Source organism: Cynocephalus volans, chromosome 3 (genome assembly GCF_027409185.1).
Source record: "Cynocephalus volans isolate mCynVol1 chromosome 3, mCynVol1.pri, whole genome shotgun sequence".
Classification (NCBI taxonomy): Eukaryota; Metazoa; Chordata; class Mammalia; order Dermoptera; family Cynocephalidae; genus Cynocephalus; species Cynocephalus volans.
The window spans coordinates 2,796,427-2,819,608 of NC_084462.1; the positions used below are offsets into that span (position 1 = coordinate 2,796,427).

General features: G+C 49.9%; 1 protein-coding gene across 1 annotated transcript; it reads right to left on the bottom strand.

The window, feature by feature from the left end:
- Nucleotides 1-252: 252 nt before the first annotated feature.
- Nucleotides 253-21,397, bottom strand: LRRC4B (leucine rich repeat containing 4B). Its single transcript, XM_063092216.1, has 2 exons — nucleotides 21,101-21,397; nucleotides 253-2,094 (listed from the first exon to the last, which is right to left on the bottom strand). The coding sequence occupies exons 1-2, from the start codon at nucleotides 21,395-21,397 to the stop codon at nucleotides 253-255; spliced, it is 2,139 nt and encodes a 712-aa protein (XP_062948286.1).
- Between the last annotated feature and the right edge of the window lie 1,785 nt (nucleotides 21,398-23,182).

Genomic DNA, 23,182 nt, shown 5'->3' on the forward strand with positions numbered 1-23,182 from the left:
CCCCTCCCATCTTCCAGGGGCAAGGCTGGAACCACGGGGACTTTGTTCTTGGAGCCCCACCCTTTCCTCACTGGGGGTCCAAGACCTGGATGGGACTGGAAGCCACCCTTTCCCACCTTCCCTGTGTGGTCCCAGAGATGAGCTGGAGCTGTGGGAAGGAGTCCCAAGTCTGGCCGGTGCCTGGGCTCTAGCATGGGGAGTGGCAGGTCTCCGAGTCCCTCAGCAGCTGCAGCCCCCCCCCGCCCCTTGCCTTCAGATCTGTGTCTCTTGCACGTTCTCCTTGGAACCGCTTTTGAAGAGCAGAGGTTCGTGGATGGAGTTGAGGCCGGGTGGGCCCTTGCCCCCACAGCCCGCGCCGCTGGGGTTGCTGCTATAATGTGCCTTGAAGGCAGCTGCCACATAGTGGTGGTGGTTGAGGTGGTCGCGTTCCAGAGCGGGCAAGGCCAGGTGGCTGTCCCCACCGACACCCCCTCCGCTGGCCACAGCGGCAGCAGCGGCCACGGACACAGCGGAGGCAGCGGGCAGCTCGTCCTCCACGTTGATGATCTCCACAGTGCGTGTGGGCCCATGGTGCTTGTGGAGCTGGTGCTGCTTACGCAGCTTATAGAAGGCCACGAGCATCACGGCAGCCATGAAGGTGATGGCCACGAAGCAGCCAATGATGATCTTGGTGGTCTTCATGACGTCGTCCAGATCCTTGAGGGCGTTCTCTGTCACGTCCGTGATGGGCACTGTGAATGCCTTCTCTGTGGGCCTTGAGGAGCGCGGAGCAGGCGCTGTGGTGGATGACGAGGCCGGGCCGGCTGCGTCCCCAGGCCGGCCCCCACCCCAGACACCATCCGTTGTGGGCCCTGGTGGCTCCTTCTCCGTCCCCCGTGGCTGCAGGGTCTCCTCTCCAGGCTGGGTCTCCAGGGTCTCCACAGTCACTGTGGTGAAGTAGGTGTAGCCGCCACTGCCCCCTCCACCAGCACTGCCCCCGGGGCCACCCCCACCGCCGCTGGCACCCCCAGCTGCCATGGGGTCCACGGCCGAGACATTGAGTGTGGCCGAGGCAGTGGTGTTGCCAGCTGAGTTCGTCACCATGCATGTATACTGGCCCGTGTCCTGCACGGTGACGTTTGTGAAGTTGAGCGTGCCGTCGTGAAGGACAGAGATGCGCACGCGGTAGGAACCATGGGTCATGAGGGTGCCATTGGGCGTCAGCCAGTTGACGGAGGTCATGGAGGTGCCCGTGCGGCACTTGAGCTCGGCGGCCATGCCCTCGGTAACGTTGAGGTCTGTGGGTGGCTCCACAATGACAGGCGCATAGCAGGTAAAGTGTGACTGGTCCAGCTCACCAATGTAGCGGCCCTTGAGGCCGGCGGGTGCATGGCAGCGGGCACAGCATGTCGTATTGCTGGGCACCGTCTCCTTGAGCCACCAGCTTAGCCAGAGCACATCACAGTTGCAGTGCCAAGGGTTATGGTTGAGGTGGACACGCTCGAGGCGGTGCAGGGGCGTGAAGAGGTCGTGGGGCAGCGACATCAGGTTGTTGTGGGACAGGTTGAGCTCCTCCAGCGACTTGAGGTCGTCGAAGGCGTTGCGCTCGATGGTGGCCACCTGGGCATGCATCAACCATAACTTGCGCAGGCTGGTGAGGCCCTGGAAGGAGCCTGGGCGGATCAGGTCCAGCCGGTTGCCCGACAGCTCCAGCTCCTCCAGGCGCACCAGGGCTGTCAGGTTGGGGATGTCCTTGAGGTTGCACATGCCCAGGTTGAGGTAGCGCAGGTTGACCAGCCCCTCGAAGGCCGCCTCTGAGATGTATTCCAGCCGCTTGAGCTCACCCAGGTCGAGGCGCCGCAGTGAGGGCACACGGTTGAAGGCGTACGAGGGGATGCTCTCGATGGGGTTGTTGCGCAGCCAGAGCTCCCGCAGCTTGGACAGGTACTCAAAGGCCTGCGTGGGCACCGTCGTCAGCCGGTTGTCAAACAGCTCCAGTGTGTTGAGGCTGGGCAGCCCATTGAAGGCGCCCACCTCGATCTTGCGCACCAGGTTCTTGCTCAGCTGCAGGATCTCCAGATGCCGCAGGTGCTTGAATGTGTCCGTGCGGATCACCTGGGGGCGAGGAGAGGCAACATGGATCAGTCATGCTAATACTAATGATAGTAATTATAGAGGCAGCAAATGCTGGCGGGGTGTGGAGCCACTGGATCCCTCACACTTTGCTGGTGGGAGTATGAGATGGTACGAGCACTCTGGGAAACAGTTTGATAGTGTCTTACAAAGTTAAAACTAGAGTTGCCATATGCCTTGGCCATGCCATTCCTGAGCACTTCCTCCAGAGAGATGGAAGCAGGTGTGCACGCAGGGCTTCCACGTGGGTGTCCACAGCAGTTCTGCTCATTACAGCCTGAACTAGAAACCACCCAAGTGTCCATCAAAGGGCAAACAGACAAACACTCTGGTGTGTTCACACAATGGAAGGCTAGGATTCAGCTGTGAGATGGAATGAATGACTGATCCTCACAAGTTGGATGAGTCCTCGGGCATCATGTAGGACCAAGAAAGCCTGGCACGCAGGGGCCCGTGTGGTAAGGCTCTGTCCACGCCAGGCCCTAGGTGTTCTCTAAGTGGATGTCTCAAGTGCGTGCTGGGTGGGAGCAGACGGGGAAGGGGCTTGAGGAAACTTTCTGGGGTGATGGAAATGTTCTCTATTGGGGTGGTGGTTATTCGGATGAATGTAACTGTCAAAACTCCCCGAACTGTACACTTAAAAGTGGGACATTTTATTATATGGACGTTATACGTATTTTTAAAAATGAAAAAGTAAAAATAAAAAATATTAAAAATAGTAACGCCAGCAGCTAACATCCATTGAACATGTTGGTGCCAGACACTGTTCTAAATACTTGACAGGTAAAAATTCATCTAATCCTCCCAACTGCCCTATGAGATAGGTGCTATTATGAGTCCTTATTCAATATCTGCAATTCCAAAACTCATAAGAACCCGAAAAACAGATTTTTCAGAACTTTGGCACCAAATCCCATTTGGTGGCAAAACCTGATCAGAACTCATATGAAACTATTTAAAACTTTTATTTGATTTCACTCATGTGACTATTCAAATACTTCGCTCTAGAAATATTCCCGTGTTTGATAAGAAGCATAAGACCACAAAGATGTTATAAAATATCTGCTATATATTATACATATGCTATATATATTATATTCTCCCATCCAAGTACTAACCAGGCCTGACCATGCTTAGCTTGTGAGATCAGATGAGATTGGGTGCGTTCAGGGTAATATGGCTGTAGACTATATATTATTATATTCTAATATCAGAATTCAAAACACATCTGGCCTCCAGGGTTTCACATGAGGAATTATGAATTAGGCACAGAGAGGTACAGCAACTTGCGCAAGGTTATGCAGAAGGGGATAGCAGGTTTGGAACTGGACCCAGGCTCTCTGGTTCGAGTTCTGGCTCTTAACCCCTGACTTTAGCTGCCATCTCTCGGGGCTGGGGCTGAGGACCACAGAAGGGGCAGTGCTGGGCCAGGCATGGAAGGCAGAATCTCACAGCATCCTCCTCAGTGACCACCATGCTGGGTACACAGAGGCACAGAAGTTCACACAGCCATCAGAGCACATGTTTGAAGCCTAGTTAATGACATTGAGAATGTTTGTGTCACAATATTAAGGGGGAGATTGAGAACTCCAAACAGCATACTGTGTAATCACAACTTCCTAAAGCTAAAAAAGAAGCTGAAGAATTAGATATCTGCATATTATATACACCAAAAAAAGACTGGACAGAAATACTCCAAGCTGTTCTTACTAGGGAACTCCAGCTGTTGGGGATTATAGAGGATTTTTATTCTTTTGTTATTTTTTTCCTCAATGAGCAAAAATTACTTTTATAATAAGCAGGAATAAAAACAAGAAAAAAGTGAAAGAAAAAAAGATATACCTGAGAGGCACTTGGCATAAGGAATGGGTATTCTTGGCATAGTCATAGTCAGAAAGTAATAATAAAGCCACTACTTATGCCAGTGCTGTCCAACAGAAATATAAAATGAGTCGCATGTATAACTTTAAATTTCCTAGAAACCACATTAAAAAAAAAGAGACCCAAACAGGTGACATGAATTTTAATAATGTATTAATTTAACCCAATATATCCAAAATGTTATTTTGACATGTAATCAAGATGAATCTTATGAATGAGATAGTTTACACTCTTTCCATACTGAGCCTTTAGAGTCCAGCATGTGTTTTGCCCTCGCGGTGTGTCTCAGTCAGGATGTGTGCAGTTCATGTGCTCAGCAGCCAGGAGTGGCCAGTGGCTGCCGTGTCAGATGGTGCAAGTTTACGTGGTGCTTCTTGGCACTCAGTGCTGCTCTGTGAATATAATTGCATTTTATCCAACAGCCCTATGAACAAGGGCTGTTATTGCCCTCTTTTAGAAAAGAGGAAACGGAGGCCCACAGAAGCAGCTGGCTTTGTGGCAGAGCTGGGCAGGGCTGGCTGGAGCCTGGGCCCCTCACCACCTCACTTGGCACCGATCACATTGCTGTTCCCTTTCAACAGATGCAGAAAACGAGGCCATGGATGCGGCAGGAAAAGCCGAGCCCTGTTCAAATCCCACCTCCCTTTCCTGGCTGTAGGGCCTATCACTGGAGGTCTCTGTGCCTCTGGATCCACTCCTGCTATGAAGAAGGGTGAGGAAAATCACTTCTGAGGGCAGCTGGGAAGATGCAAAGAGGTCACGGTGGGAGCGCTCAGGCGGTGCTGGCTCCCCCAGGGTGCTCAGGGGCTCTCAGCACATCATCACTATTGTTATTATTGACCTTGAACAACGGGTGCCATGCCCTTGGAATTAGAACACTGAGCTTTCCAACCCAAAGCCATGCTGCACTGCACCACCTGCGGAGGGTGGCTCTCAGCTCTGCGGGAAGGTCTCAGGACAAGAGCCCTCTTACTACATCATCCTGACACTTGCTGGTGCTGCTCCCACCCCATCAGTCCCCAGCCTGGCCCTCTGTCCTCTGACTCCCTGTTCCATCCCCTCCTCACCATCTCCAAGGCCTCAGCTCCACCTCAGCCCTTGTCCTCTCCCACCTAGACACAGCCTGGCCCAGCCCCAGCAGGGTCTGTTTATACCCACAGATCCCTTGATTCTCCCATGTTCACAACCATCCCAACAGTACCCATCATTCCTAGTGCAAGATCCTTCCACTCTGCACTGTGCTTCACGCCAAAGAGACAATGACAGTGAGATCCCATAAGATACAGTCCCTGGCCCTGAGCAGACCTTGCCATGACCTTCCCCTGTTCTTCTTGCACTTGTCCTTTCTCTCATCTCCTGTTTCAGCAAGTCCCTGAACACAGCAAACACACTCCTGCCTCTAGGCCTTTGCACTTGCTGTTCCTTCTGCCAGGAACACCTTTCCTGCTCTTTTTTTCTGGTTATCTCCCATCTGTCCTTCAATGCCCACCTCCAGTGTCACCTGCTCTAGAAGATGTCCTGGCCCCCTCTACTGCCCCAGTCTGTGTGCCGCTGCCTCCCCCTTTACCCCCAAGTCTAGGCCCCTCCAGGAAGGGAAGGGACTGGGTCTCAACCACAGGGCTTCCAAGCTCACAGTAGCGCACGCCCAGGTTTTAGGTTCATTTGCTCCTTTCTGTAATGGAGTGAATTTGAAAGCAGCCTCTCTTGGAATCCCCTGTCTTGGGGCTCTTCCTGACCAGAATTGAGGTCCACTCCGTGTGTGAAAACCAGATATCCTGAGGCCGCCTAAACAACCCCAAGCACCTGGCCTGATGAAGGACTCTTTGTAGCCTCAGGGTAAAAGGGATAGACAAGGAGACACATTTGCGTTGTTAAAACTCTGGAATTCTCAGGTCACGTTGAATGGTTTACAGGCACAATGGGATGGAATCTGGGCTAACATGGGAAAGGCAGAGAATAGAGTGTGATAGCAGGAGGGGAATGCCTGCTCCTTCCCTTCTAATAAACGCTAATCAAAGTCTCCTGTGGGCCAGGCCTGTGCTGGGTCACATGTTAGAATAACAAAACTTTCTATATACTGCTCTTTTCCGGTGATAAACATAATATTACTCATTGCAGGAAAAAAGTATAAGAGAAGAGAAAAATCAGCCAAAATACATCTACCCGGAGTTGACTTACATAATAATTTGGTACGGATCCTTTCAATCTTTCTTTTATGCACATAATGCAGGAATATATTTTTTCATCATCTTTTTAATTTTTTACAAAATTTTGATGACATACTTGCTCTCCTGGGTCCCGCATTCTCCCTTAATAACATCATATTGTAAGCATTTTCCCATCATAAAACATGCTTCAAAAACATGATTTGAATGGCTATATAGAATTCTGGCCCAGGCCTATACCTACTTTTGGACATTAAACTGGAATTGACAGGGTGATCTTAATAAGCTTCTGTGTTCTCTAATTTCCTGCAGTGAACACGGCTAACTTTTAGAAATGAACAAAACCTCAGTAAATGCTATGTCATGCAAAGAGGGGAGGTGGGTCATGTCTGCAGGGAGCTGGTGGGTGATCAGAGGCAGTGGCACAAGCCGGACCTGACTTGGGGGAGGAAGAATGGGCAGAGCACGACGGATGACACCTTTGAAGGCTTGTGGGTTGTGAGGCTTAGGGACGGTTCCGAGCTGGCCTGGGATCTCTGCACCCAGCAGCGATGTGACTGTGCCTGTGCATGAGGCTGAGGGCAGTGGGCCTCTCTTGTCCAGGGCAGGAGAAGTGGGGGCCTGAGAAAGTCTCTGGCCTGACTGGGCTTGTGCTCTGGAACTCCAGCTCTGCCACGTGGGCCCCTGGAGCCTCGGTTTCCTCCTTGGAGAGAATGTCCAGGGAAAAACTCAACCCAGCGCTTCTCGTAGCCTGTTTTCTTGTGGGCTAGTCCCATGGGATGCTAACCAACAACAAGAAGAATCTTTCACGATCAAATATGTCTGGAACCCACGTGCTCCCTCCTGCTGTGGTGCTAAAGTTCTGTGAAGTACAGTGGGAAACAGCAGTGTCACTTTGCTCAGCTCTGGGTTTCCCAAACACAATACACCACAGAACCCTTCTCACAGGACGCCTTTTATTACCGCCCTGGGAAATGCTGGCCAAGTACAAAGCAGGCTCTCAGTTGCTCTTTCTATTAATAATAATAACAACAATAATAATAGAAGTAGGAGGTTTCAATCATCACTAATCACTAGGGAGAGAATGAGGTGGACTTTTAAAAGGTTAGACTTGAGATTCTGGACCAAGAGATTGAGAAAAGAGAGGTTGCTGTCCAGGTGCAGGTAGGAATTCCTTGGAAGACCCCCTCGCCTGGTCTTAGTAGCACTTAGATGGCCCAGGGGCCTCCCCTGTTCCCAGTAAACTCTACGTGCCCCCTCCCTGCTCCTCCCTTCTTTCAGGGTCCCTGTTCTCAGAGGGGGGTCTCCATTCCACCTTCCCAGTCAAAAGCTGGGCTGCAGGCTTGCCTGTGGGGTCAGCCAGCAATGCCTGACAGCTCTATCCCTTTTTTAACATCTCACAGCTATCCCCTCTCCATCTGCTCTCCATCCCTACAGCCCAGCTTAGGCCTCATTCTCTCTCCCTGGGCCCTTGCCCCAGCCTCCTGCATGGCCTCCGGTCTCTCCACTCCAGTCCACGTCTGGGGTTGCGGCACCCAGAGCTGACCCTGCCTCTGCCCTCCTCTAGTTGCCTCCATGGCTCCCCAGTGCCCTCAGGGGAAATTCAGCCTGTGTTGGAAGCTGTAGAGTCCCCCAACTCCCCTGCTTTCTTCCTGTGTCCTGACCAAAAATTGCAGAGTGCCTTAATCGCTCCGTGACCCAGCCAGCTGCAGGTATTTTCCTGCAGGCTTGAACCCAAACCAGGGCCTTGAACTTTCCCAGGCACTGATAAAGCTATCTAGGTCATTGCCCAAAGCATTGAAAGAAACTGGCCCTGGCCCTGAGCCGAATTCCTTAAACTCTCATATAAACTCCATAGCCTGACCCCCTCGCTGTGAACACACCAAGGCAGAACACCCCTTTTCGCTTGCTGTCCGTTGAGAGGATACGCTGTGCACTCTGCATGTGTTTCCCTAATAAATGCTTTGGACTGATCACCCTGGCATTTAGTGCTTCTTTCTTTGGAATCCCAAGTGGCCCCATCTTGGGATGGCTTGGGGCACTCCCTTGTGGGAACTCCCCTACTGCTGCTTTTGGGATGACTCCAGCCACAGGATGAAACACAAGTCCTGCCTGGCCTGGCATCTGCTTTCTCCCTTCCCCTCTGCATAGCCCACTCACTTACAACCCTCACTCCAGACACATGCCAGCCAGCATCAGTCCTGGGGCCATCTCACCAGGTACTCTACTTTTGCACATGCTGGTCTCTCTGCTCAGGACGCCCTTCCATTTCGTCCACCTGGAAAACTCCTGCTCTCCCTTCTGAACCTAGCCCAAAGGTCTCTCATTCATTCATTTTTCCATTGGTTATTTACTGACTGGGGATAAAGCAGTGTTGAAGGCACGAATGTGGTGAGGGGTCGTTATCTGTGAAAGGGCATCGCAATGTCAACCTTGCAGAGCTGTTTTGAAGACTCGAAGTAATAGGTGAGATTTGCTCAGCAGAAGGTTTGGCACCTGCACACTGAGCACAGGTGACAAATGCCAGGCTCTGGGCTGGGCAGTCTACATATGCCAGCTCCTACTTCCACCAAGGCAGGTGTTGTTAGGCCTACTTTTCAGAAAAGGGAAATGGCTCAGTGAAGCACGACTAGGAAGTGGCACCCTTCACGCTTGCCCCCTGCCTTGCCCCCTCCCTGGCCTCTGCAGCACCCCAGGCTCCTGTTTGCTCCCCCAGCAACCCTGGAGGTGAGCATCATACCCCATTTCAGAGACAAGGAGACCAAGGCTCAGTGAAGTCAAGTGATTCAGCAGGGCCACTGGCCCTGGGAAGTGTGCAGCTGGGGTTCCAGCCTAGAACGGTTCTTTTCCAAGTCTCCTTAGTGCCTCTGGACCCAGGACTGTGAAAACAGCATGTCCATAAGGGTAGAGCCTGCGGCTGCTCCCCCTCAGCAAGCTTTGTCTCAGTTGCAATGGGAAGGGGGTGTATGAAGGAAGATGAAGGGACACTCCCAAAGGGGGGGGTCCCCCTGCCAATCACTTTAATAGTGCACTTGAGAACTGAGTGGGATGGGGCTATCACTGCAAAGGGAAGCCTGGTTTTATTAAAAGATGTGTCATAGGGTTACTTTAAATATTGAGTCCCTTTATTTTGAACAGAATTCCAATCTATTCTCTTCTCTATAGGATGCCTGCCAAGCAGCCTAGTGGAGAAGAGCTGGGGCTGGGTTTAAATCCTGTCTTTCCTGCTAGCCAGCTGTGTGACCTTGGGCAAGTATTCTAACCTCTCTGAGTCCACTTTCCTCATAGGTACCATGGGGTTATTGTGAGGCTTGGACAAGATAGTGAATTCTTGGGATAAGATAGTAAATGCTTGGGACGTGGCAAATGCACAATTATATATATATATATATTATTAATCCAGCTGATAATGATCGTTAACATTTGTCCGATCTCTGGGCTTTCAGTTTTTCCCCCCAGCAGCATCTCTCCTCTACACTGGCTGTCAGATTGATCTAAAATGCAGTCAGACCTCGCCACATCCCTTCTCCCAGCTCTCCTGTCTCCCACCCAGTGTGAGAGGTCCTTCAGAACCGGCCCCACTGCCATCTCCTCTCCTCTCCTCCAGCCATAGCAGAGAGATGCGTGAGGTTCCCCATTGTTGCCACACTCGGTCCAGTCTCTGCCTTTGCATGGCCTCTGTCCCTTTCCCGGAATGCTGTCCTCCTCCTTGTTCTGTGGAAAATTCCAACTGCCCTCCCTGGGAAAGCCCTCTTACTCCTGCTCCCTTACCTGTCATATACATTCTCTTATTAGACTTCTATCACATCGATTGTAATCTGTCTCCTTGTCAAGGATGGGAGTCCATATGAGTAGAGACTCTGTCAGAATGATTTCCACATTCGCAGCACCCAGTGCAAGGGCCAGTTCATGGCAGACTTCAGCCAAGGTCCACTGAGTAGTGGACTGGAGTGGACAAGGCTCCTATTGGAGAATGCCCCAGTTGTGTTGATTGATGTGTGCCTGCACACCTTTTGGCTTGGGTGACAATGCTAACAAGTTGAAATTCTCAGTGACAGAACTTGGGAGCTGAAAAGCACCAGTGTTCTGGTTCCAACTTATTCTTTTTGCCTTAAAGTCCATGTGTCTGATATTATTAAAGCTACATCACCTTTTCTTTCTTTCTTTTTTTTTTGCTGGCAGGTACAGGGATTGACCTCCAGACCTTGGTGTTATCAGTACATCACCTTTCTTTTGGTTAGCATTTGCTATCATTTTTACTTTCATCATTTCTGTCTTCATGTTTTAGGTATGTCTTTTGGATTTTTTAATTCAGTCTGAAAATCTCTTTTAACTGGAAGTTTAGTCCATTTACATTTATTGTAATTGCTAATATATGAGGTACTTCAAAAAATTCATGAAAAGATTGGCATTATCTTTTAATTCTATCTTTCCATGAACTTTTTAAAGTACTCTTGTGTTTGAAATTATTCCTACATCATTATTTTGTACTTTCTATTTGTTCCAATTTTCATAGCCTATTCTTCCCCATCTTGTCAGCTTTTGTATTGATTGAATTTCTTCTGATTCCATTTCCCCTCTCTACTGTTTTAGAATTTATATATTTTCTCTTCTTTTAGTAGTTGCCCTTAAAATTTAACACGCACACCTAAAGACCAAAGCCAGTCAAGTCCTCTTTTCTCCTACCAAACAATACAAGGCTAATCCCATATCTGACTCTAGAACAAAGAACCATCTTGAGCAGGTTCTCAATAAAGTAAGGGGGTGGGGAATCATTATTTGTTAATGCCAATGAAGCGCCAGGGTCTGTACTAAATGTGCTGAGGTCATGATCTCTGATCTTATTTAATCCTCGCACAAATTCTGTCACATGGGAGTTATCAACCATGTGCCCCTACCCACCACCCCCTGATTTGAGAATTTACAGCTCAGGAAATGGATGTTCAGAGAGGTAAAGTCATTTTTCCTCAGTCTCACAGCTCCAAAGGAGCAGAACCAAGACTCAAAAGTCTGCTTCTCCTGAATCCAAACACAGAGGTTTCCATCATGTCCACTCACCCTAAACTGAGAGAGCAGGGCTGTCTGTGGCTTTCAGGGTGCTTTCTGAGCTGCAGACCCATTCATTCATACATTATCATGTATTGAGTTTCTCATTTGACAGATATTTTTTGAGAGTTGCTATGTATCATGTCATGCTGGGTTCTGGGGATCCAGCCGTGGATAAGACAGACACAATCCTGTCTTCCTACAGCCCAACCTCCAGTGGGGAAGAGAAACATTAAACATAATTATGTAAATGATCATTTAACTGGCAATAGTTTTAACAGATTGTGGAGGCCCCTGATTGTAGGAGGGAGGCAGGCCTGGGACACCTCCAAGGAACCGTTTGAAACATCCCAAACCAAATGATCTCTGATGCCATGGGCCAGGTCACCCCCGAGGCCAGTGACACGAAATAGAATAGGCAACGTGGGGACTGGTTCTTGGAGCAGGTAAATCCCCAGCTTCTCACCCTGACATCTTTGGCCCAATGAAGATTTTGACATTCTATGATACAGCAGAGAAGCTAGGCCTCAGGCCTACCTCTGACAGTCCCCATGCCTCCAAGTCTCCTCAATCAGCCCCATTTTCTCAGCCGACCTCCACCTGTGCCAGGTTCTGTGCTGGCTGTCAAAGATACAGACAAGAATCAGGGAAGGGGATGTGGCCCGCACTAGTGACTGCCTCCCAAACTGCAAAGGGGGACTCTTCCGTCTTCTTTTATCCTTCAACTTGGCTTATTCAAGGGACTTTCCACTTCAGTTGTAGGTAAACATTTCTAAAGCTGAAAAAAAAAAATCCCACTGTGCTCTGCTGGGGTTTTTAAGAAAACAAACTGTCAAGAAATTTTTTATTAAAAAGACCATAGTGCTGTGCTGGACTTGCAGAGGGAAAGAATATACTTAGGGTTGGCGGGGGGTGGAGGTGGGAAGGGGGACACAGGAAAAAACTGCAGTTTGTGGTAATGGGCATGCTGATAATATTGATCTGATCATCACATCTTGGGTACAAGTGATGATGGTCATTAATACTTATAATCAATAAAAAAATCCTTTATTAAAAATTTAACTGTGGTAGGAAAATGATTAAGTGAACTGTTCATCTTAACACTATTGAGATAAGTTGTTTTTATACATTTTGAATGTAATGGACTGATAACAAAAGTTTAGTAAGCTTATTGTTTTTTTGTGTGTGTATGTGCACTAATTTTTTCGCAGTCAAAATTTTAAAAAATTGTTATTTTTTGCACCAACTGTTTTTATGGTGACGTCTTATATTTCTTTCTCATCCCTGAGATAAGGGACTTGCGCCTCTCTTCTTCAACAGGGACTTGCCTGACCTGCAGGAAATGACTCGCAAGTATCTCAGGGGCCAGTATGGGCCCGACTGGGGCACAAACTGCCCAGGGCCCAGACTTCTCTCCCTCCTTCCTCCTTTCTTTTTTCCCTCCCTCCTTCCCTTCCTTCTTTTCTTCCTTTCCTCCTTCCTCCTACTCATCTCCTTCCATTCATCTATCTAAGAGTTGCCTCCTGAGCCTTCCTGAGGCCAGGCCCTGTCCTGGGTGCAGAGTCTGGCTAGATGGCTCCCCTTGGGGAGCCCAGACAGGCATCTGAGCCAGGGTGTAAACAATGCGGTGATAAAATCTACATCAGAGGGATGTGCAAGCAGCTAAGTGCAGCCTGACTCTGCCCAAGGCAGCAGCGGATGGGGTGGGAGAGTGGGGTAAGGTGAAAGCTCAGGTCATGGTCAAACACCCCCTCCGGGGCAGCCTTCCCTGGCTACTTCTGCACTCCCCCCCCACCACTTTACTGCTCAGCTCAGAGCTCATCACCAGCTCACGTACAGCGGCATTGTTCTTCTTCTATATTGTCTCTCTCTCCACCCAGCTTTGAGAGGGCAGGGATCTGTGTCTGTATTGCTCACTGAGCCTAGAGTGGTGCCTGGCACAAAATAGGTGCTTGATAAATAAATCAGGGGCTGAGTTGGGTGCTGCAGATGGACTAGCCAGGGCTGGTCAGACACGGGAGGAACAGGCAGTGCAGGGAGAGGGACTCGTGGATCTCAGACTGGCTCCTCTGTTCCTCTTGGGGTGGTGACGAGACCCACCTTATGGCATCATTGTGAAGACTAAACTACTGCGATCTGTAACCCACGAGCAAGAGTGCCTGCACAGGGCAAGCTCAGCCATGACTGGCTATTTAAGGGCAAGGCGTGAATTAAGGGGCTGGGGCAGCATCTGGCTCCCAGTAGAGGGCACTCCTGAGTTTGGTATAGCTGAGGTGCTGGGCCAAGTCCTGATCTGAGATGGAGATTGGGCCAACTTGTGAAAGGTGTCCCCTGTAAGGGGTGATGTGGTGACTCTGGATGGGTGTGGGGAACACACTGAGGCCAGGGGGCTAGGAGGAAACTGGCGTGAGTGTCCTGAAGAGCAAGGACAAGACCAGAACTGGGCTGGGCTGTGGGGACACAAAGAGGCAGGCCTTGGTTACAGTTCTATAATCGAGTCACCAGGGTATGGAGCCCAGGACAATTAGGAGTTAGAAAGCATCAGGAATCATGTTGAAGGTTGAAGAAATCAAGTTCCGCAGCCAGCCTGCCTGCCTGAGTCCCAATTCCATTTACTAACTATGGCATCGTGCAAGAATGTTAGTCTCCTATGCCTCAGTTTCCTTACCTATAAAATGGGGATAAAAATAGGACCTACTCATAGGACTGTTGTGAGGTTGAAATTCACTGACCGTACAAAGGGCAACTTGGAGCAGTTCTGGGGGGCAGCTCGCATCACACACGCCCTCCCCCATCCCCTGGCTGTGGGAATTGCTGGTTCTGTTTTGCAGACAAGGAGGCAATCAGAGAGGTGTCTGGAGGCCTCACCATCATTAGTGGAGGGGAGAACATGGGTCTTGTGCCTCTTGGTGCCTCAGTCTGCTCAGCTGAAAAGTGGGGGTGATGCCACCTAGCTTTGCAAGACAGCAGGTGGTTCTGTGCATTCATTAATTTCACAGGTGTACTCTGGGCCTACAGTTTGTCAGGCTGGGGCCAGTGACGACTGAAACCGACATTCACAGTGTGATCAACAAATTCAGGAGTCATAGGGACCGGTGGATATGACCAGACAGGAGGGCTCAGAGAAGGCACCTCCGAAGTTGAGACACTTGTCTGAGTCGAGAAGGATGACAAGAGAGAGCTGACCCCACACCAGGCCCTCCGCTAAGCTATCGTGTGCATGCCACCTCATCTGCCAGTGCCTTAAAGAGCACCTGGCACAAGGTGGCCCTCAGCACATGCTTGTTCAAAGAATGAAGGGGTTGAATTTCTCAGTAACTCTGTGATGGCTGTTATTATCCTCATGTCACCAATGACAAAACTGACGTCCAGACAGGTTCAATAATGTGTCTGAAGCCACTTGCCCAGGAAGCAACAGAGTTGTGAGTTAAACCTGAACTGTCCCCCACAATAGTAAGTGCTGACACTAACTAGGTTAGACAGTGGAAATGCATCCAGGAAGAGGGAACAGCATATGTAAAGGTGCCAAGCAGGGAGAAAGAGGAAGACACCAGTGTGACGCAGGAGGGAGATGGCAGGTGGCAGGGTAGGTAGGCAGCACGTCCTAAAGGACTCTCGCTCAGTCATGGTAACAGGGACGGGACACCTAGAGGACTGAAGCTGAAAGAGGCGAGTGAGGTCCATGGCCCTGGAGCGTGGTGTGTGCGATCTGTTCCCGAGCGGCTCCCTGACAGTCCCAGGAGAAGGAGCAGCTGGAGTGTGGTCAGATCCGAGTCTGAGGCCGCCTTGGCACTGACTCCAGCTCCAGACCATGGCACACAAGCCACTCCACCTCTCTCGCTTCAGGACTTTCATCCATGGAATAAACAGGGAGGAGCTCAACCTAAGTCTCCCCTGGTGGAGAAATTCTAAATCTAAAACCAGGCAGGGTAAAAGCCCTAAACTGGAAACAATCCAAATGTCCAGCAACAGGAAACAGACAAGTCATGGTATCTTCGTACGGTAGTATGTTACACAACGATACAAAAATAAAGGAGAAGCAGCCATGGCTACATGAAACAACAAGGATGAATCTAAGCAACAGGATAGAGCCCAGGAAGCCAGACGTGCAAGATTATGGACGGCACGATCCCATCTGCATGCAGCTCAAGACTGATTCTTGGAGTCAGAAGTCAGGGGAGGGTTATCTCTGGGCAGAAGGGAGAGGGTAATGGTCGCAAGGGCGTCAGGAGACTTCACAGAGGCTCTTTATGTTCCATTTCTTGACCTGGGTGGTATTTACATGGCTGTTCTCTTTTTGATAATCTTTTGAGCTGGACTTTCATGTCTTGCATTCTTTTCTCTATGTGTGTTATACATCACAATGAAAAAAAGTTAAGAAACCGACAAAGAATCAGGAGTCCCCTTTGACAAGCGTGGAAACTGAGGCTCAGGGAGGTGACAAGGATTATCCAGGCCCCACGATGGTGCCCCTGAGGGAATGAAGGAGAAGAAAACGAACTTGGGAAGAAAACAAGAGAGGCCAGAGTTAGACAGGAAGCCCTGGCAGTCTGGGAATGGGCAGCAAATAGCGGCTGTTCCTTCCTCTGCAGATGACCTCCCTGGCTATGCACTGGCTGCAGGCAGGGGGCTGTCCCAGATGACTGAAGGAGACGGCCCTTCCTTCTAGATCTCTCCTCCCACCATTTTCTTCCTTAAAGGACTCTAACTGGGAAAAGTCATCCAGTCAAAAACTCTCTATGTTTCATGCTGCTGGAGGGGATCAACCGCCTGGAAAATCTAAAAGTAGTGGATAATTGAAAAGCCATTTCTGGTGTTTGCCTTGGTAATGCACTATGGTGATTTTTTTCTTTGCAACAGATTTACCTTGCTAACTGCACCGCACTTTGGCTATCTGGGCCTGGCTTCTCCATGTCGACTCTCGGGGTGGGGCACAAGTCTAGCCTTTTAGGACAAAAGGCAGGCCCACAGGGGTTACAGCTAGCTGGGCGACCTTGGACAAGTCACTTGGAGCCACCTGAGCCTCTCACGTCCATAAAATGGGAGAAGTAATCCTGCCCTCACCAGAATAAACGAGAAGATGCAGGAGGAGCACTCCGAGCTCCTGGCTCCGGGTAAAGGCTCCACAAATTTTAGTTTCTCTTTTCTTCTCCAGGGAAAGGTTAGAAAATCCCAGGGTAGACTTTTTTCTTCTGCTTGTATAACATTTTGTACTTATTATTTTTAAGTTTAATTTATCCTAATTATAAAAAGTATTAAATGCTCTCACTGAAGAAAATTTAGGGAATAAAGAAAACATAAAGAAGAACTTAGATAGCCCCCATAACACTAGTGCAAAGAGAAAGGCACTGTTAACATTCCCAGGTGTTCCCTGGTCTGAAAAATTACTGTTTTTAAAACAAATTGGAGATCCTACTTGTATCCTTTGAAAACTCAGTTTATGTTTTGAGCATTTCCCTATGTCATCTGATATTCTTCCAAACTCTATTTTTTTAAAAAAAGATGACCAGTAAAGGGGATCTTAACCCTTGACTTGGTGTTGTCAGCACTTTGCTTTCCCATGTGAGCCATGGGCCGGTGCCCAAACTCCATTTTAAATGGCTGCATAATATTCCATCCTAAGAATTCACTTAACTAATCCCCTTATTATCAGGAATTGAGGCTGCTTCTAAATGTTGGCTGTTGGGCCATACTTAAACATAATTCTTTGAAATCCCGCTGGTTATTTCCTTATAATATGTTGGTTTGTTTCTTAGGATAGAATCAGACTTCCTCACCATACGATCTCACGGTGGATCCCAGGAAGGACCCAGGGCAGCTTGCTAAAAGGCTCTGGTGAATCCACTGGAACTTTGTTAAATTAAATACACACATATCCTATGACCCAGCAATTCCCCCTTGATATATATTCCAAAAAAATTATCACGCAGTTCCCAAAGGAGTCCTGAGTGAGGATTTGTGCTGGAGAAGCTAGAAGCCTCCTGCATGTCCGTCAGGAGGTGGCGGGGTGGGGAGGGGAGGCTGGGGGTGGGTGGGTGACCATCGAGGAGAATTCTGCAGCAGTTAAGACAACGCAGTAAACACACACATAGTGACGTGAATGGCTCTCAGAAACACAGGCTGAATGAAAACAGTGAGACAAAGAAAGCGATCTATAACACAGCTTCATTTGCATAAATAAAAAATACATGCATACAAAGCAACAATAAGCATTTCGCAAGAACACACACAAGGAGAAAGATCCACAGTAAACACATTAGGATGGTCTGCTGTAGGGAGGAGGGGAGGGGGGAAGGATACAAGGGAGTGAAAGAAGGAGATGGGTCCAGTGAGGACCATGTGCCTGAATGAGGAGTGAGGAGAGGACTGGCCAAGCCCAGCCAAGGTGCAGCTTCCAGCTGGACCCACGAGGAGACTGAGGAACCGTCTGTCCATGGTCCGCTTCCCTGAGCAAGCACCCGGCCCCACCCCAGCTTCTCCAGGGAGCTGGTGGCACGTGACTTGGCCTGAGTGGCATGCACTGGAATACTATGCAGTCATTAAAAATGACATCATAGGGCCGGCCCGTGGCTCACTCGGGAGAGTGTGCTGCTGAAAACACCAAGGCCACGGGTTCGGATCCCATATAGGGATGGCCAGTTAGCTCAATGGGTGAGCGTGGTGCTGACAACACCAAGTCAAGGGTTAAAACCGGTCATCTTTAAAAAAAAAAAAATGACATCATAGAAGAATATTTAGTACCAAGGAGAAAGATATTTGTGGTTTTGCTCCTAGGTGTCAAAAACCAGTTTCAAACCAGTTTCAAACCAGTATGAAATAGTGATTCTACTTTTTGTTTTAAAAAAAAAGGCAAAAAATCCATTTATAAATCTGTGCCTATCATGCAACACACTGAGAATGTGTGTGGAGGATATCTGAATGGCAAGACACCCAAAGTTCATGACAGTCACCTGTAGTTGTGGAATTATGGTTGGCTTTTGTTGCTGTGTTTTTATTTAGGTATATTTTATAGTTTTTCTAAGTTAATTTGTATTCATTCTGTAATAAATAGCTTAAAAATATATTTACATAGGCACAGGAAAGAGCCAGGAAGGTATTAACACAAAATGTAAACAGCAATTTTTTATATCTAGGTGGTGGGACTAGGGGTGATTTTTTCATTTTTCATTTGGGTAATTAAAAAGTTATTATTATTACAACTGCAAGGTCAAGAGTTTGAATCCCCATACCAGTCAGCCACCAAAAATAAATAAATAAATAAAAAGTTATTATTATGGAAAGTAGAATAGTGGTCACCAGAGGCAGGGAAAGGAAGTGGGGTGAGGGTGGGGAGACAGGGAAATGTTGGTAGACTGGTACAAAGTTACAAAGGTACAGTTAGACATGAAGAATAAGTTCTGGTGCCCTAGGGTGACAGTAGATAATATTGTATTGTATATTTCAAGATAGGCAGAAAAGAGGATCTTGAATGTTATAACCACAAAGGGATGATAAATGTTTAGGTGACAAGTATGCTAATGATTCTGATTGGATCATTAAACAATATACGTAGGTAGTGAAACAACAAACTGTACCCCATAAACATGTACAATGAAAAAATAGTTAATTAAAAAAATATATATATTAAAAAATAAGTTACTATTACTTTGTGAAGTGCCTCTGATAGCCCTCAAGGCGCCCACTGTCTTGCTGTCTGGAAGGCGTCCACTCAGGGAGGCCAATTCGACTTAATGCTCACAAGCGTCCACTTTTATGGACTGGAATACACTTTTCACCCTTGGGAAACAGTTGGGGGTCAGTGGTCTCGGGAGTAGGGTGCAAGAGCCCCTGGGGGTGAGAAGTGAAGGAATTCAGATTTCTATTTATGCTTTTTCATCCCCTAACAATGTCCATTTTGGTGTATTTAATGTCTACGGTACACGGATGCAGTAGACCTGAGCATGGTGTACAAATAAGTTAAGGTATGTCCACGGGCGATGCTCAGCAAATGTTTGTGGGACTCAGTTGTTCACTGAACTCCCCAAAGAGAAAAAGTACAGGTTCTACTAAACGGACGTTGCCACAGCCTTGGGCTGCTGGTGAGGGGACTCAACATGTCCTTGGCCCAGACACACTTCCTGATGCTCTAATACCTCTCACTCTCCATCCCTGGCTACCACTTCTCTAAGGCATTTATCCGTGCTGTGCCATCTAATTTATTTGCTTATTGTTTCTTTCCCTCTAGAGTGTAAGTCTCCTATAGGCAAGGCTGGGCTTTGCCAGTCTTGGTCATCACCTAGAACAGGGCTTGGCACAGAACTAGTGCTGTTAGTATCTGTTGAATGTCACATGAATAAATGAAGGAAGGAGAGAGTACAGGGACTACGGGGCAGATGTATGGTGGAATGTCAGCCCACTAAGGGAAACATGGACAGGCCAGCTGAGACTGTGGCTTGAGGGCTATGAGGTAGACTCAAAATGAGTTAGTAGAAATGGTAACCTGTTAGAAGAGGCAACTACTGGTGAGGTGCGCCTGGACAAAAGGACAAAATCCTGCAGGAGTAGTGTGGGGGTGGGGTGATGTGACAAGGCCCCTTATGTTTCTGGACCCCAACTTTGGCTTCACCTTGACCCACAGCTACTCAGGAAGGGACTGCCCCCTAAAAGGTCCCCTCTCTTCTGTGACTCTGACTCTCCAGTATAGTCAGATGAGGGCTGCTGACCCCTCTTACCCCTTCCCAGAGACAGAGCATGAAGAAATGCAACCAGAGAGAGGAAGGTTAGATCTGGGGGTTCTGGGACTTTCAGGATGGGAGCTCTCTTCTCTCCCAACTTTATGAGCTGGGGTAGGAGGAGGCCTGTGTTGGGGCAGGGGACTGACCAAATGCCTTAAAAGCAGTGGTTCTTAAGTAGGGGCGATTCCCCCCTAGGGAATAGCTAATAATGTCTGCAGACATTTCTGGAACTGGGGGCGGGGTGCTACTGGCATCTAGAGGCCAGGAACGCTGCTAAACATCCTATGGTACACAGGTCAGCCGGCCCCCCTCCACACAATGAAGGATGATCTGACCCCAAATGTCAATAGAGCAGGGTTTGAGAAACCTGCTTTAAAAGAGCACAGCTCTGCCCCCCCAAGGTATCAATTATGGCCTATCTTAATCATGTTCATAATTAATCAAATGGCAACTGCCCCATCCTGAGCACCAGCCAGGTGCCAACACAGCTCCAGGCACTGGGGAGCTCCCAGCTCTCCAATTCTCACACTAACTCCAAGAGACAGGGATGTGAACCCCATATGACACAGCGAATGATGACAGAAATAACTTGCATCCGCTGACTGCTTGCAGGTGCCAGAACCAATTCTAAATCCTTGACAAGTATGAAACCCATCAGCCTGCAAACCACCCCTCAAGGCAGGGGCTCTTATTATCCCCATTTTTCAGATGAAGAAACTGAGGCTCAGAGTCGTACTGTCACGGCCTAGGCCACACAAGGGTGGAGTGGCACAGATGGCACAGAGGTCCCACTGGAAAGGTTGCTCTCAGCCCTGGTGACTCCAGGGCTCAGCTCAGGCTGAGGGCTTGCCTGTCCTGTGCTGTGGGGGTGGGCAGGCGGCCCTGCACCCAGGGCCCCAATACACTGTCACAGAGACAGGGAGTACTGTGCTGAGAAAACCCAGATAGCCTTGGCTCCACCTCATAAGCCAGGTCAAGTTAATAGGATACAAACTGCATCTCACAGGTGCCCAGGGGATGGACATAAAGAGCTGGTGCAGGGATGCCCAGAAGGACCCCTGCCAGTGCAGGGACTCGGAGGGAGACCAAGGCCAGCTAGAAAGAGAGGAGGCTACCGTCTGTGCACCTCCCCCAGCACCACCTGTCCCTGTCCCCCCCAACCGCCTGCCCGGCCTGGCTCACCTGGATGCCATTCTCCTGCAGGTTCAGGTACCGCGTGTTGACAGGGATGCTGGCTGGTACCTCGGCCAGCTCTCTTCGCGTACAGATCACCCGGCTGGCCTGGTTGCTGCAGGAGCAGGCCGCGGGGCAGGAGGTGGCTGGTGGGGAGCCCCCTCCAGCAGCCGATGTCACAGCCACGCCGCCCCCACCAGCCCCCAGGGGTGGGGAGAAGAGCCAGAGGAAGAGCAGTGCCCCATGGGGCCAGGACATCCTACCAGGTGGCAGCGGGGGGCACGGGGAGCCGAGGGCACGCGCCATCCTCAATGTTCATGCTCCGAGTGAACGCTGGGGGGCTGTGAGGGGGAGACAGGGGGAGAGATTCAGTGAGGGGCAGGGATCCCAAGTGGCCTGGGTGCTCATCAACACTCAGGCAGCTCTATCCCCACCTCTCTGTCCAAAGCTCAGGACCTAAGCGGGCAGGGAGAGCGAGACAGATGCAGCTGGACCCACCTAGCAGGCTGAGGGAGGCAGAAAGAAGGGGTGGCCTGGCCTTCCCCCGTGCTCTTCTCAGCCTCTCTGTGCTGGGAAGATCTTATGCCCATTGTGCAGAAGGAAAAACTTGAGTCTGGGGGAGAGGGAGTTATTGCCCGAGGTCACACGGCCAGTAAGTGAAGAAGCCAGATTCAAAACTTAGTTCTTTGCATGATTTCAGAAAGGTAGATAACTAGGTGGAGATGGAGTGAGAGACAGACAGACAAGGCAAAGGTGACAGAAAGGGTGAAGAGGAAGCCAGGCAGTCTGGACTGGGGTCCGGCTCCTATCACAGTACCCATCTAGGTCCCTTCGCCACCTGCGTGAGCCTCTGGGAGGTCGATCCCAGCCTCCTATTCACTCACCTCTCTACTCCCTGAGCGTTAGCAAAGAGGCGAGTTGCCCAGCACCCCAAGCCGGCCTGCACAGACCCACCACCCTGCATATCCTGCTCCTGGGTCACCCTCACCCATCTAGGCACTGTGGGCCTTGCAGCAGCTGCAGGGACTTGAGTCAGACTCAAGGAAGAAACTTGGGGAAGAAGCTAAAGTGCCAGACAATGCGAATGCTGAGGTGAGGGGGGCGGGCAGGGGAGCACTGAGGGCCAGGAGGCAGCAGGCAGAGGGAGGAGGCTGGAATGGGGAGGAGGTGGTCAAAGGGGGCCTGGGGTGGCAGCACAGCTGGGACGCTTGCAGCAGCCCACCCGTTTGCCCTGAGATTGCAGGTGCTCAAGGCAGCCTTTGGCGGGACCCGTGCCAGCAGCTGCCGCAGGATAGTGCTGGTGGGGGTTACGAGGAAGGGGATGGAGGTCCAGGGACCCTGTGCCTGAGTTCTGGGAGGGCAGTGGGCAGGGGGGAGTCAGGTACTCTGAGAAGTCGTTGCTGCACCCTCCTGCCCCTGCAATCTGTCCTCCCCCGCCCATTTCCATAGGACCAGAAAGGGAAAGAGGATGGGCTAGTCATGACAGTAACAGTGGTAACAGCAACGATAATAATTGCTGTGAACACTGGGTAAGCCTTTTCTATGCACCGACACTGTAAGCTGGTCGTCTCATTGAAGCATCACAATACCGCAGGAGGAAGCTGATAGGATGCCCAATTTACAGGTGAGGACACTGAGGCACTAGGAGGGAAAATGGCTCGTCCGAGGGCATGGAGATGGTCAGTTGAGTGGCAAAGGAGGATTTCAGGCCTGGGTCTACCCCTCTGGCTCCCAACCCTCCCTTCCACGCAGCATCTCTGAGTATATAAAAATGCACCCACACCAGCAAGCTCTGCCCCAACACAGGCCAACCCCAAAGAGTCCCCAAGAGATGGGGGTGGGGGGAGAGGTTCATACAAACATGCACACCAACCCACTCCTACAAACAGCAGTGACAGGGGCACGCCCTCTCACGGAGGACCCTCAGACCCACAGACACAAGGCCACCCCCACACATGCGCATGCACACACACGCGCGTGCACACACACGCGCGTGCACACACACGCGCGTGCACACACACATTCACTCCCTCCTCCTGCAGTTTCAAGATCATTTTAACCCAGATAAAAACACGTATGCATATGCCTGTG

Coding starts and splice junctions, on each gene's coding strand:
- LRRC4B (XM_063092216.1), bottom strand. CDS start 21,397: ATGGCGCGTGCCCTCGGCTCCCCGTGCCCCCCGCTGCCACCTGGTAGG. Junction 2,095..21,100: donor TGCAGGAGAATGGCATCCAG/GTGAGCCAGGCC, acceptor CCTCGCCCCCAG/GTGATCCGCACGGACACATT.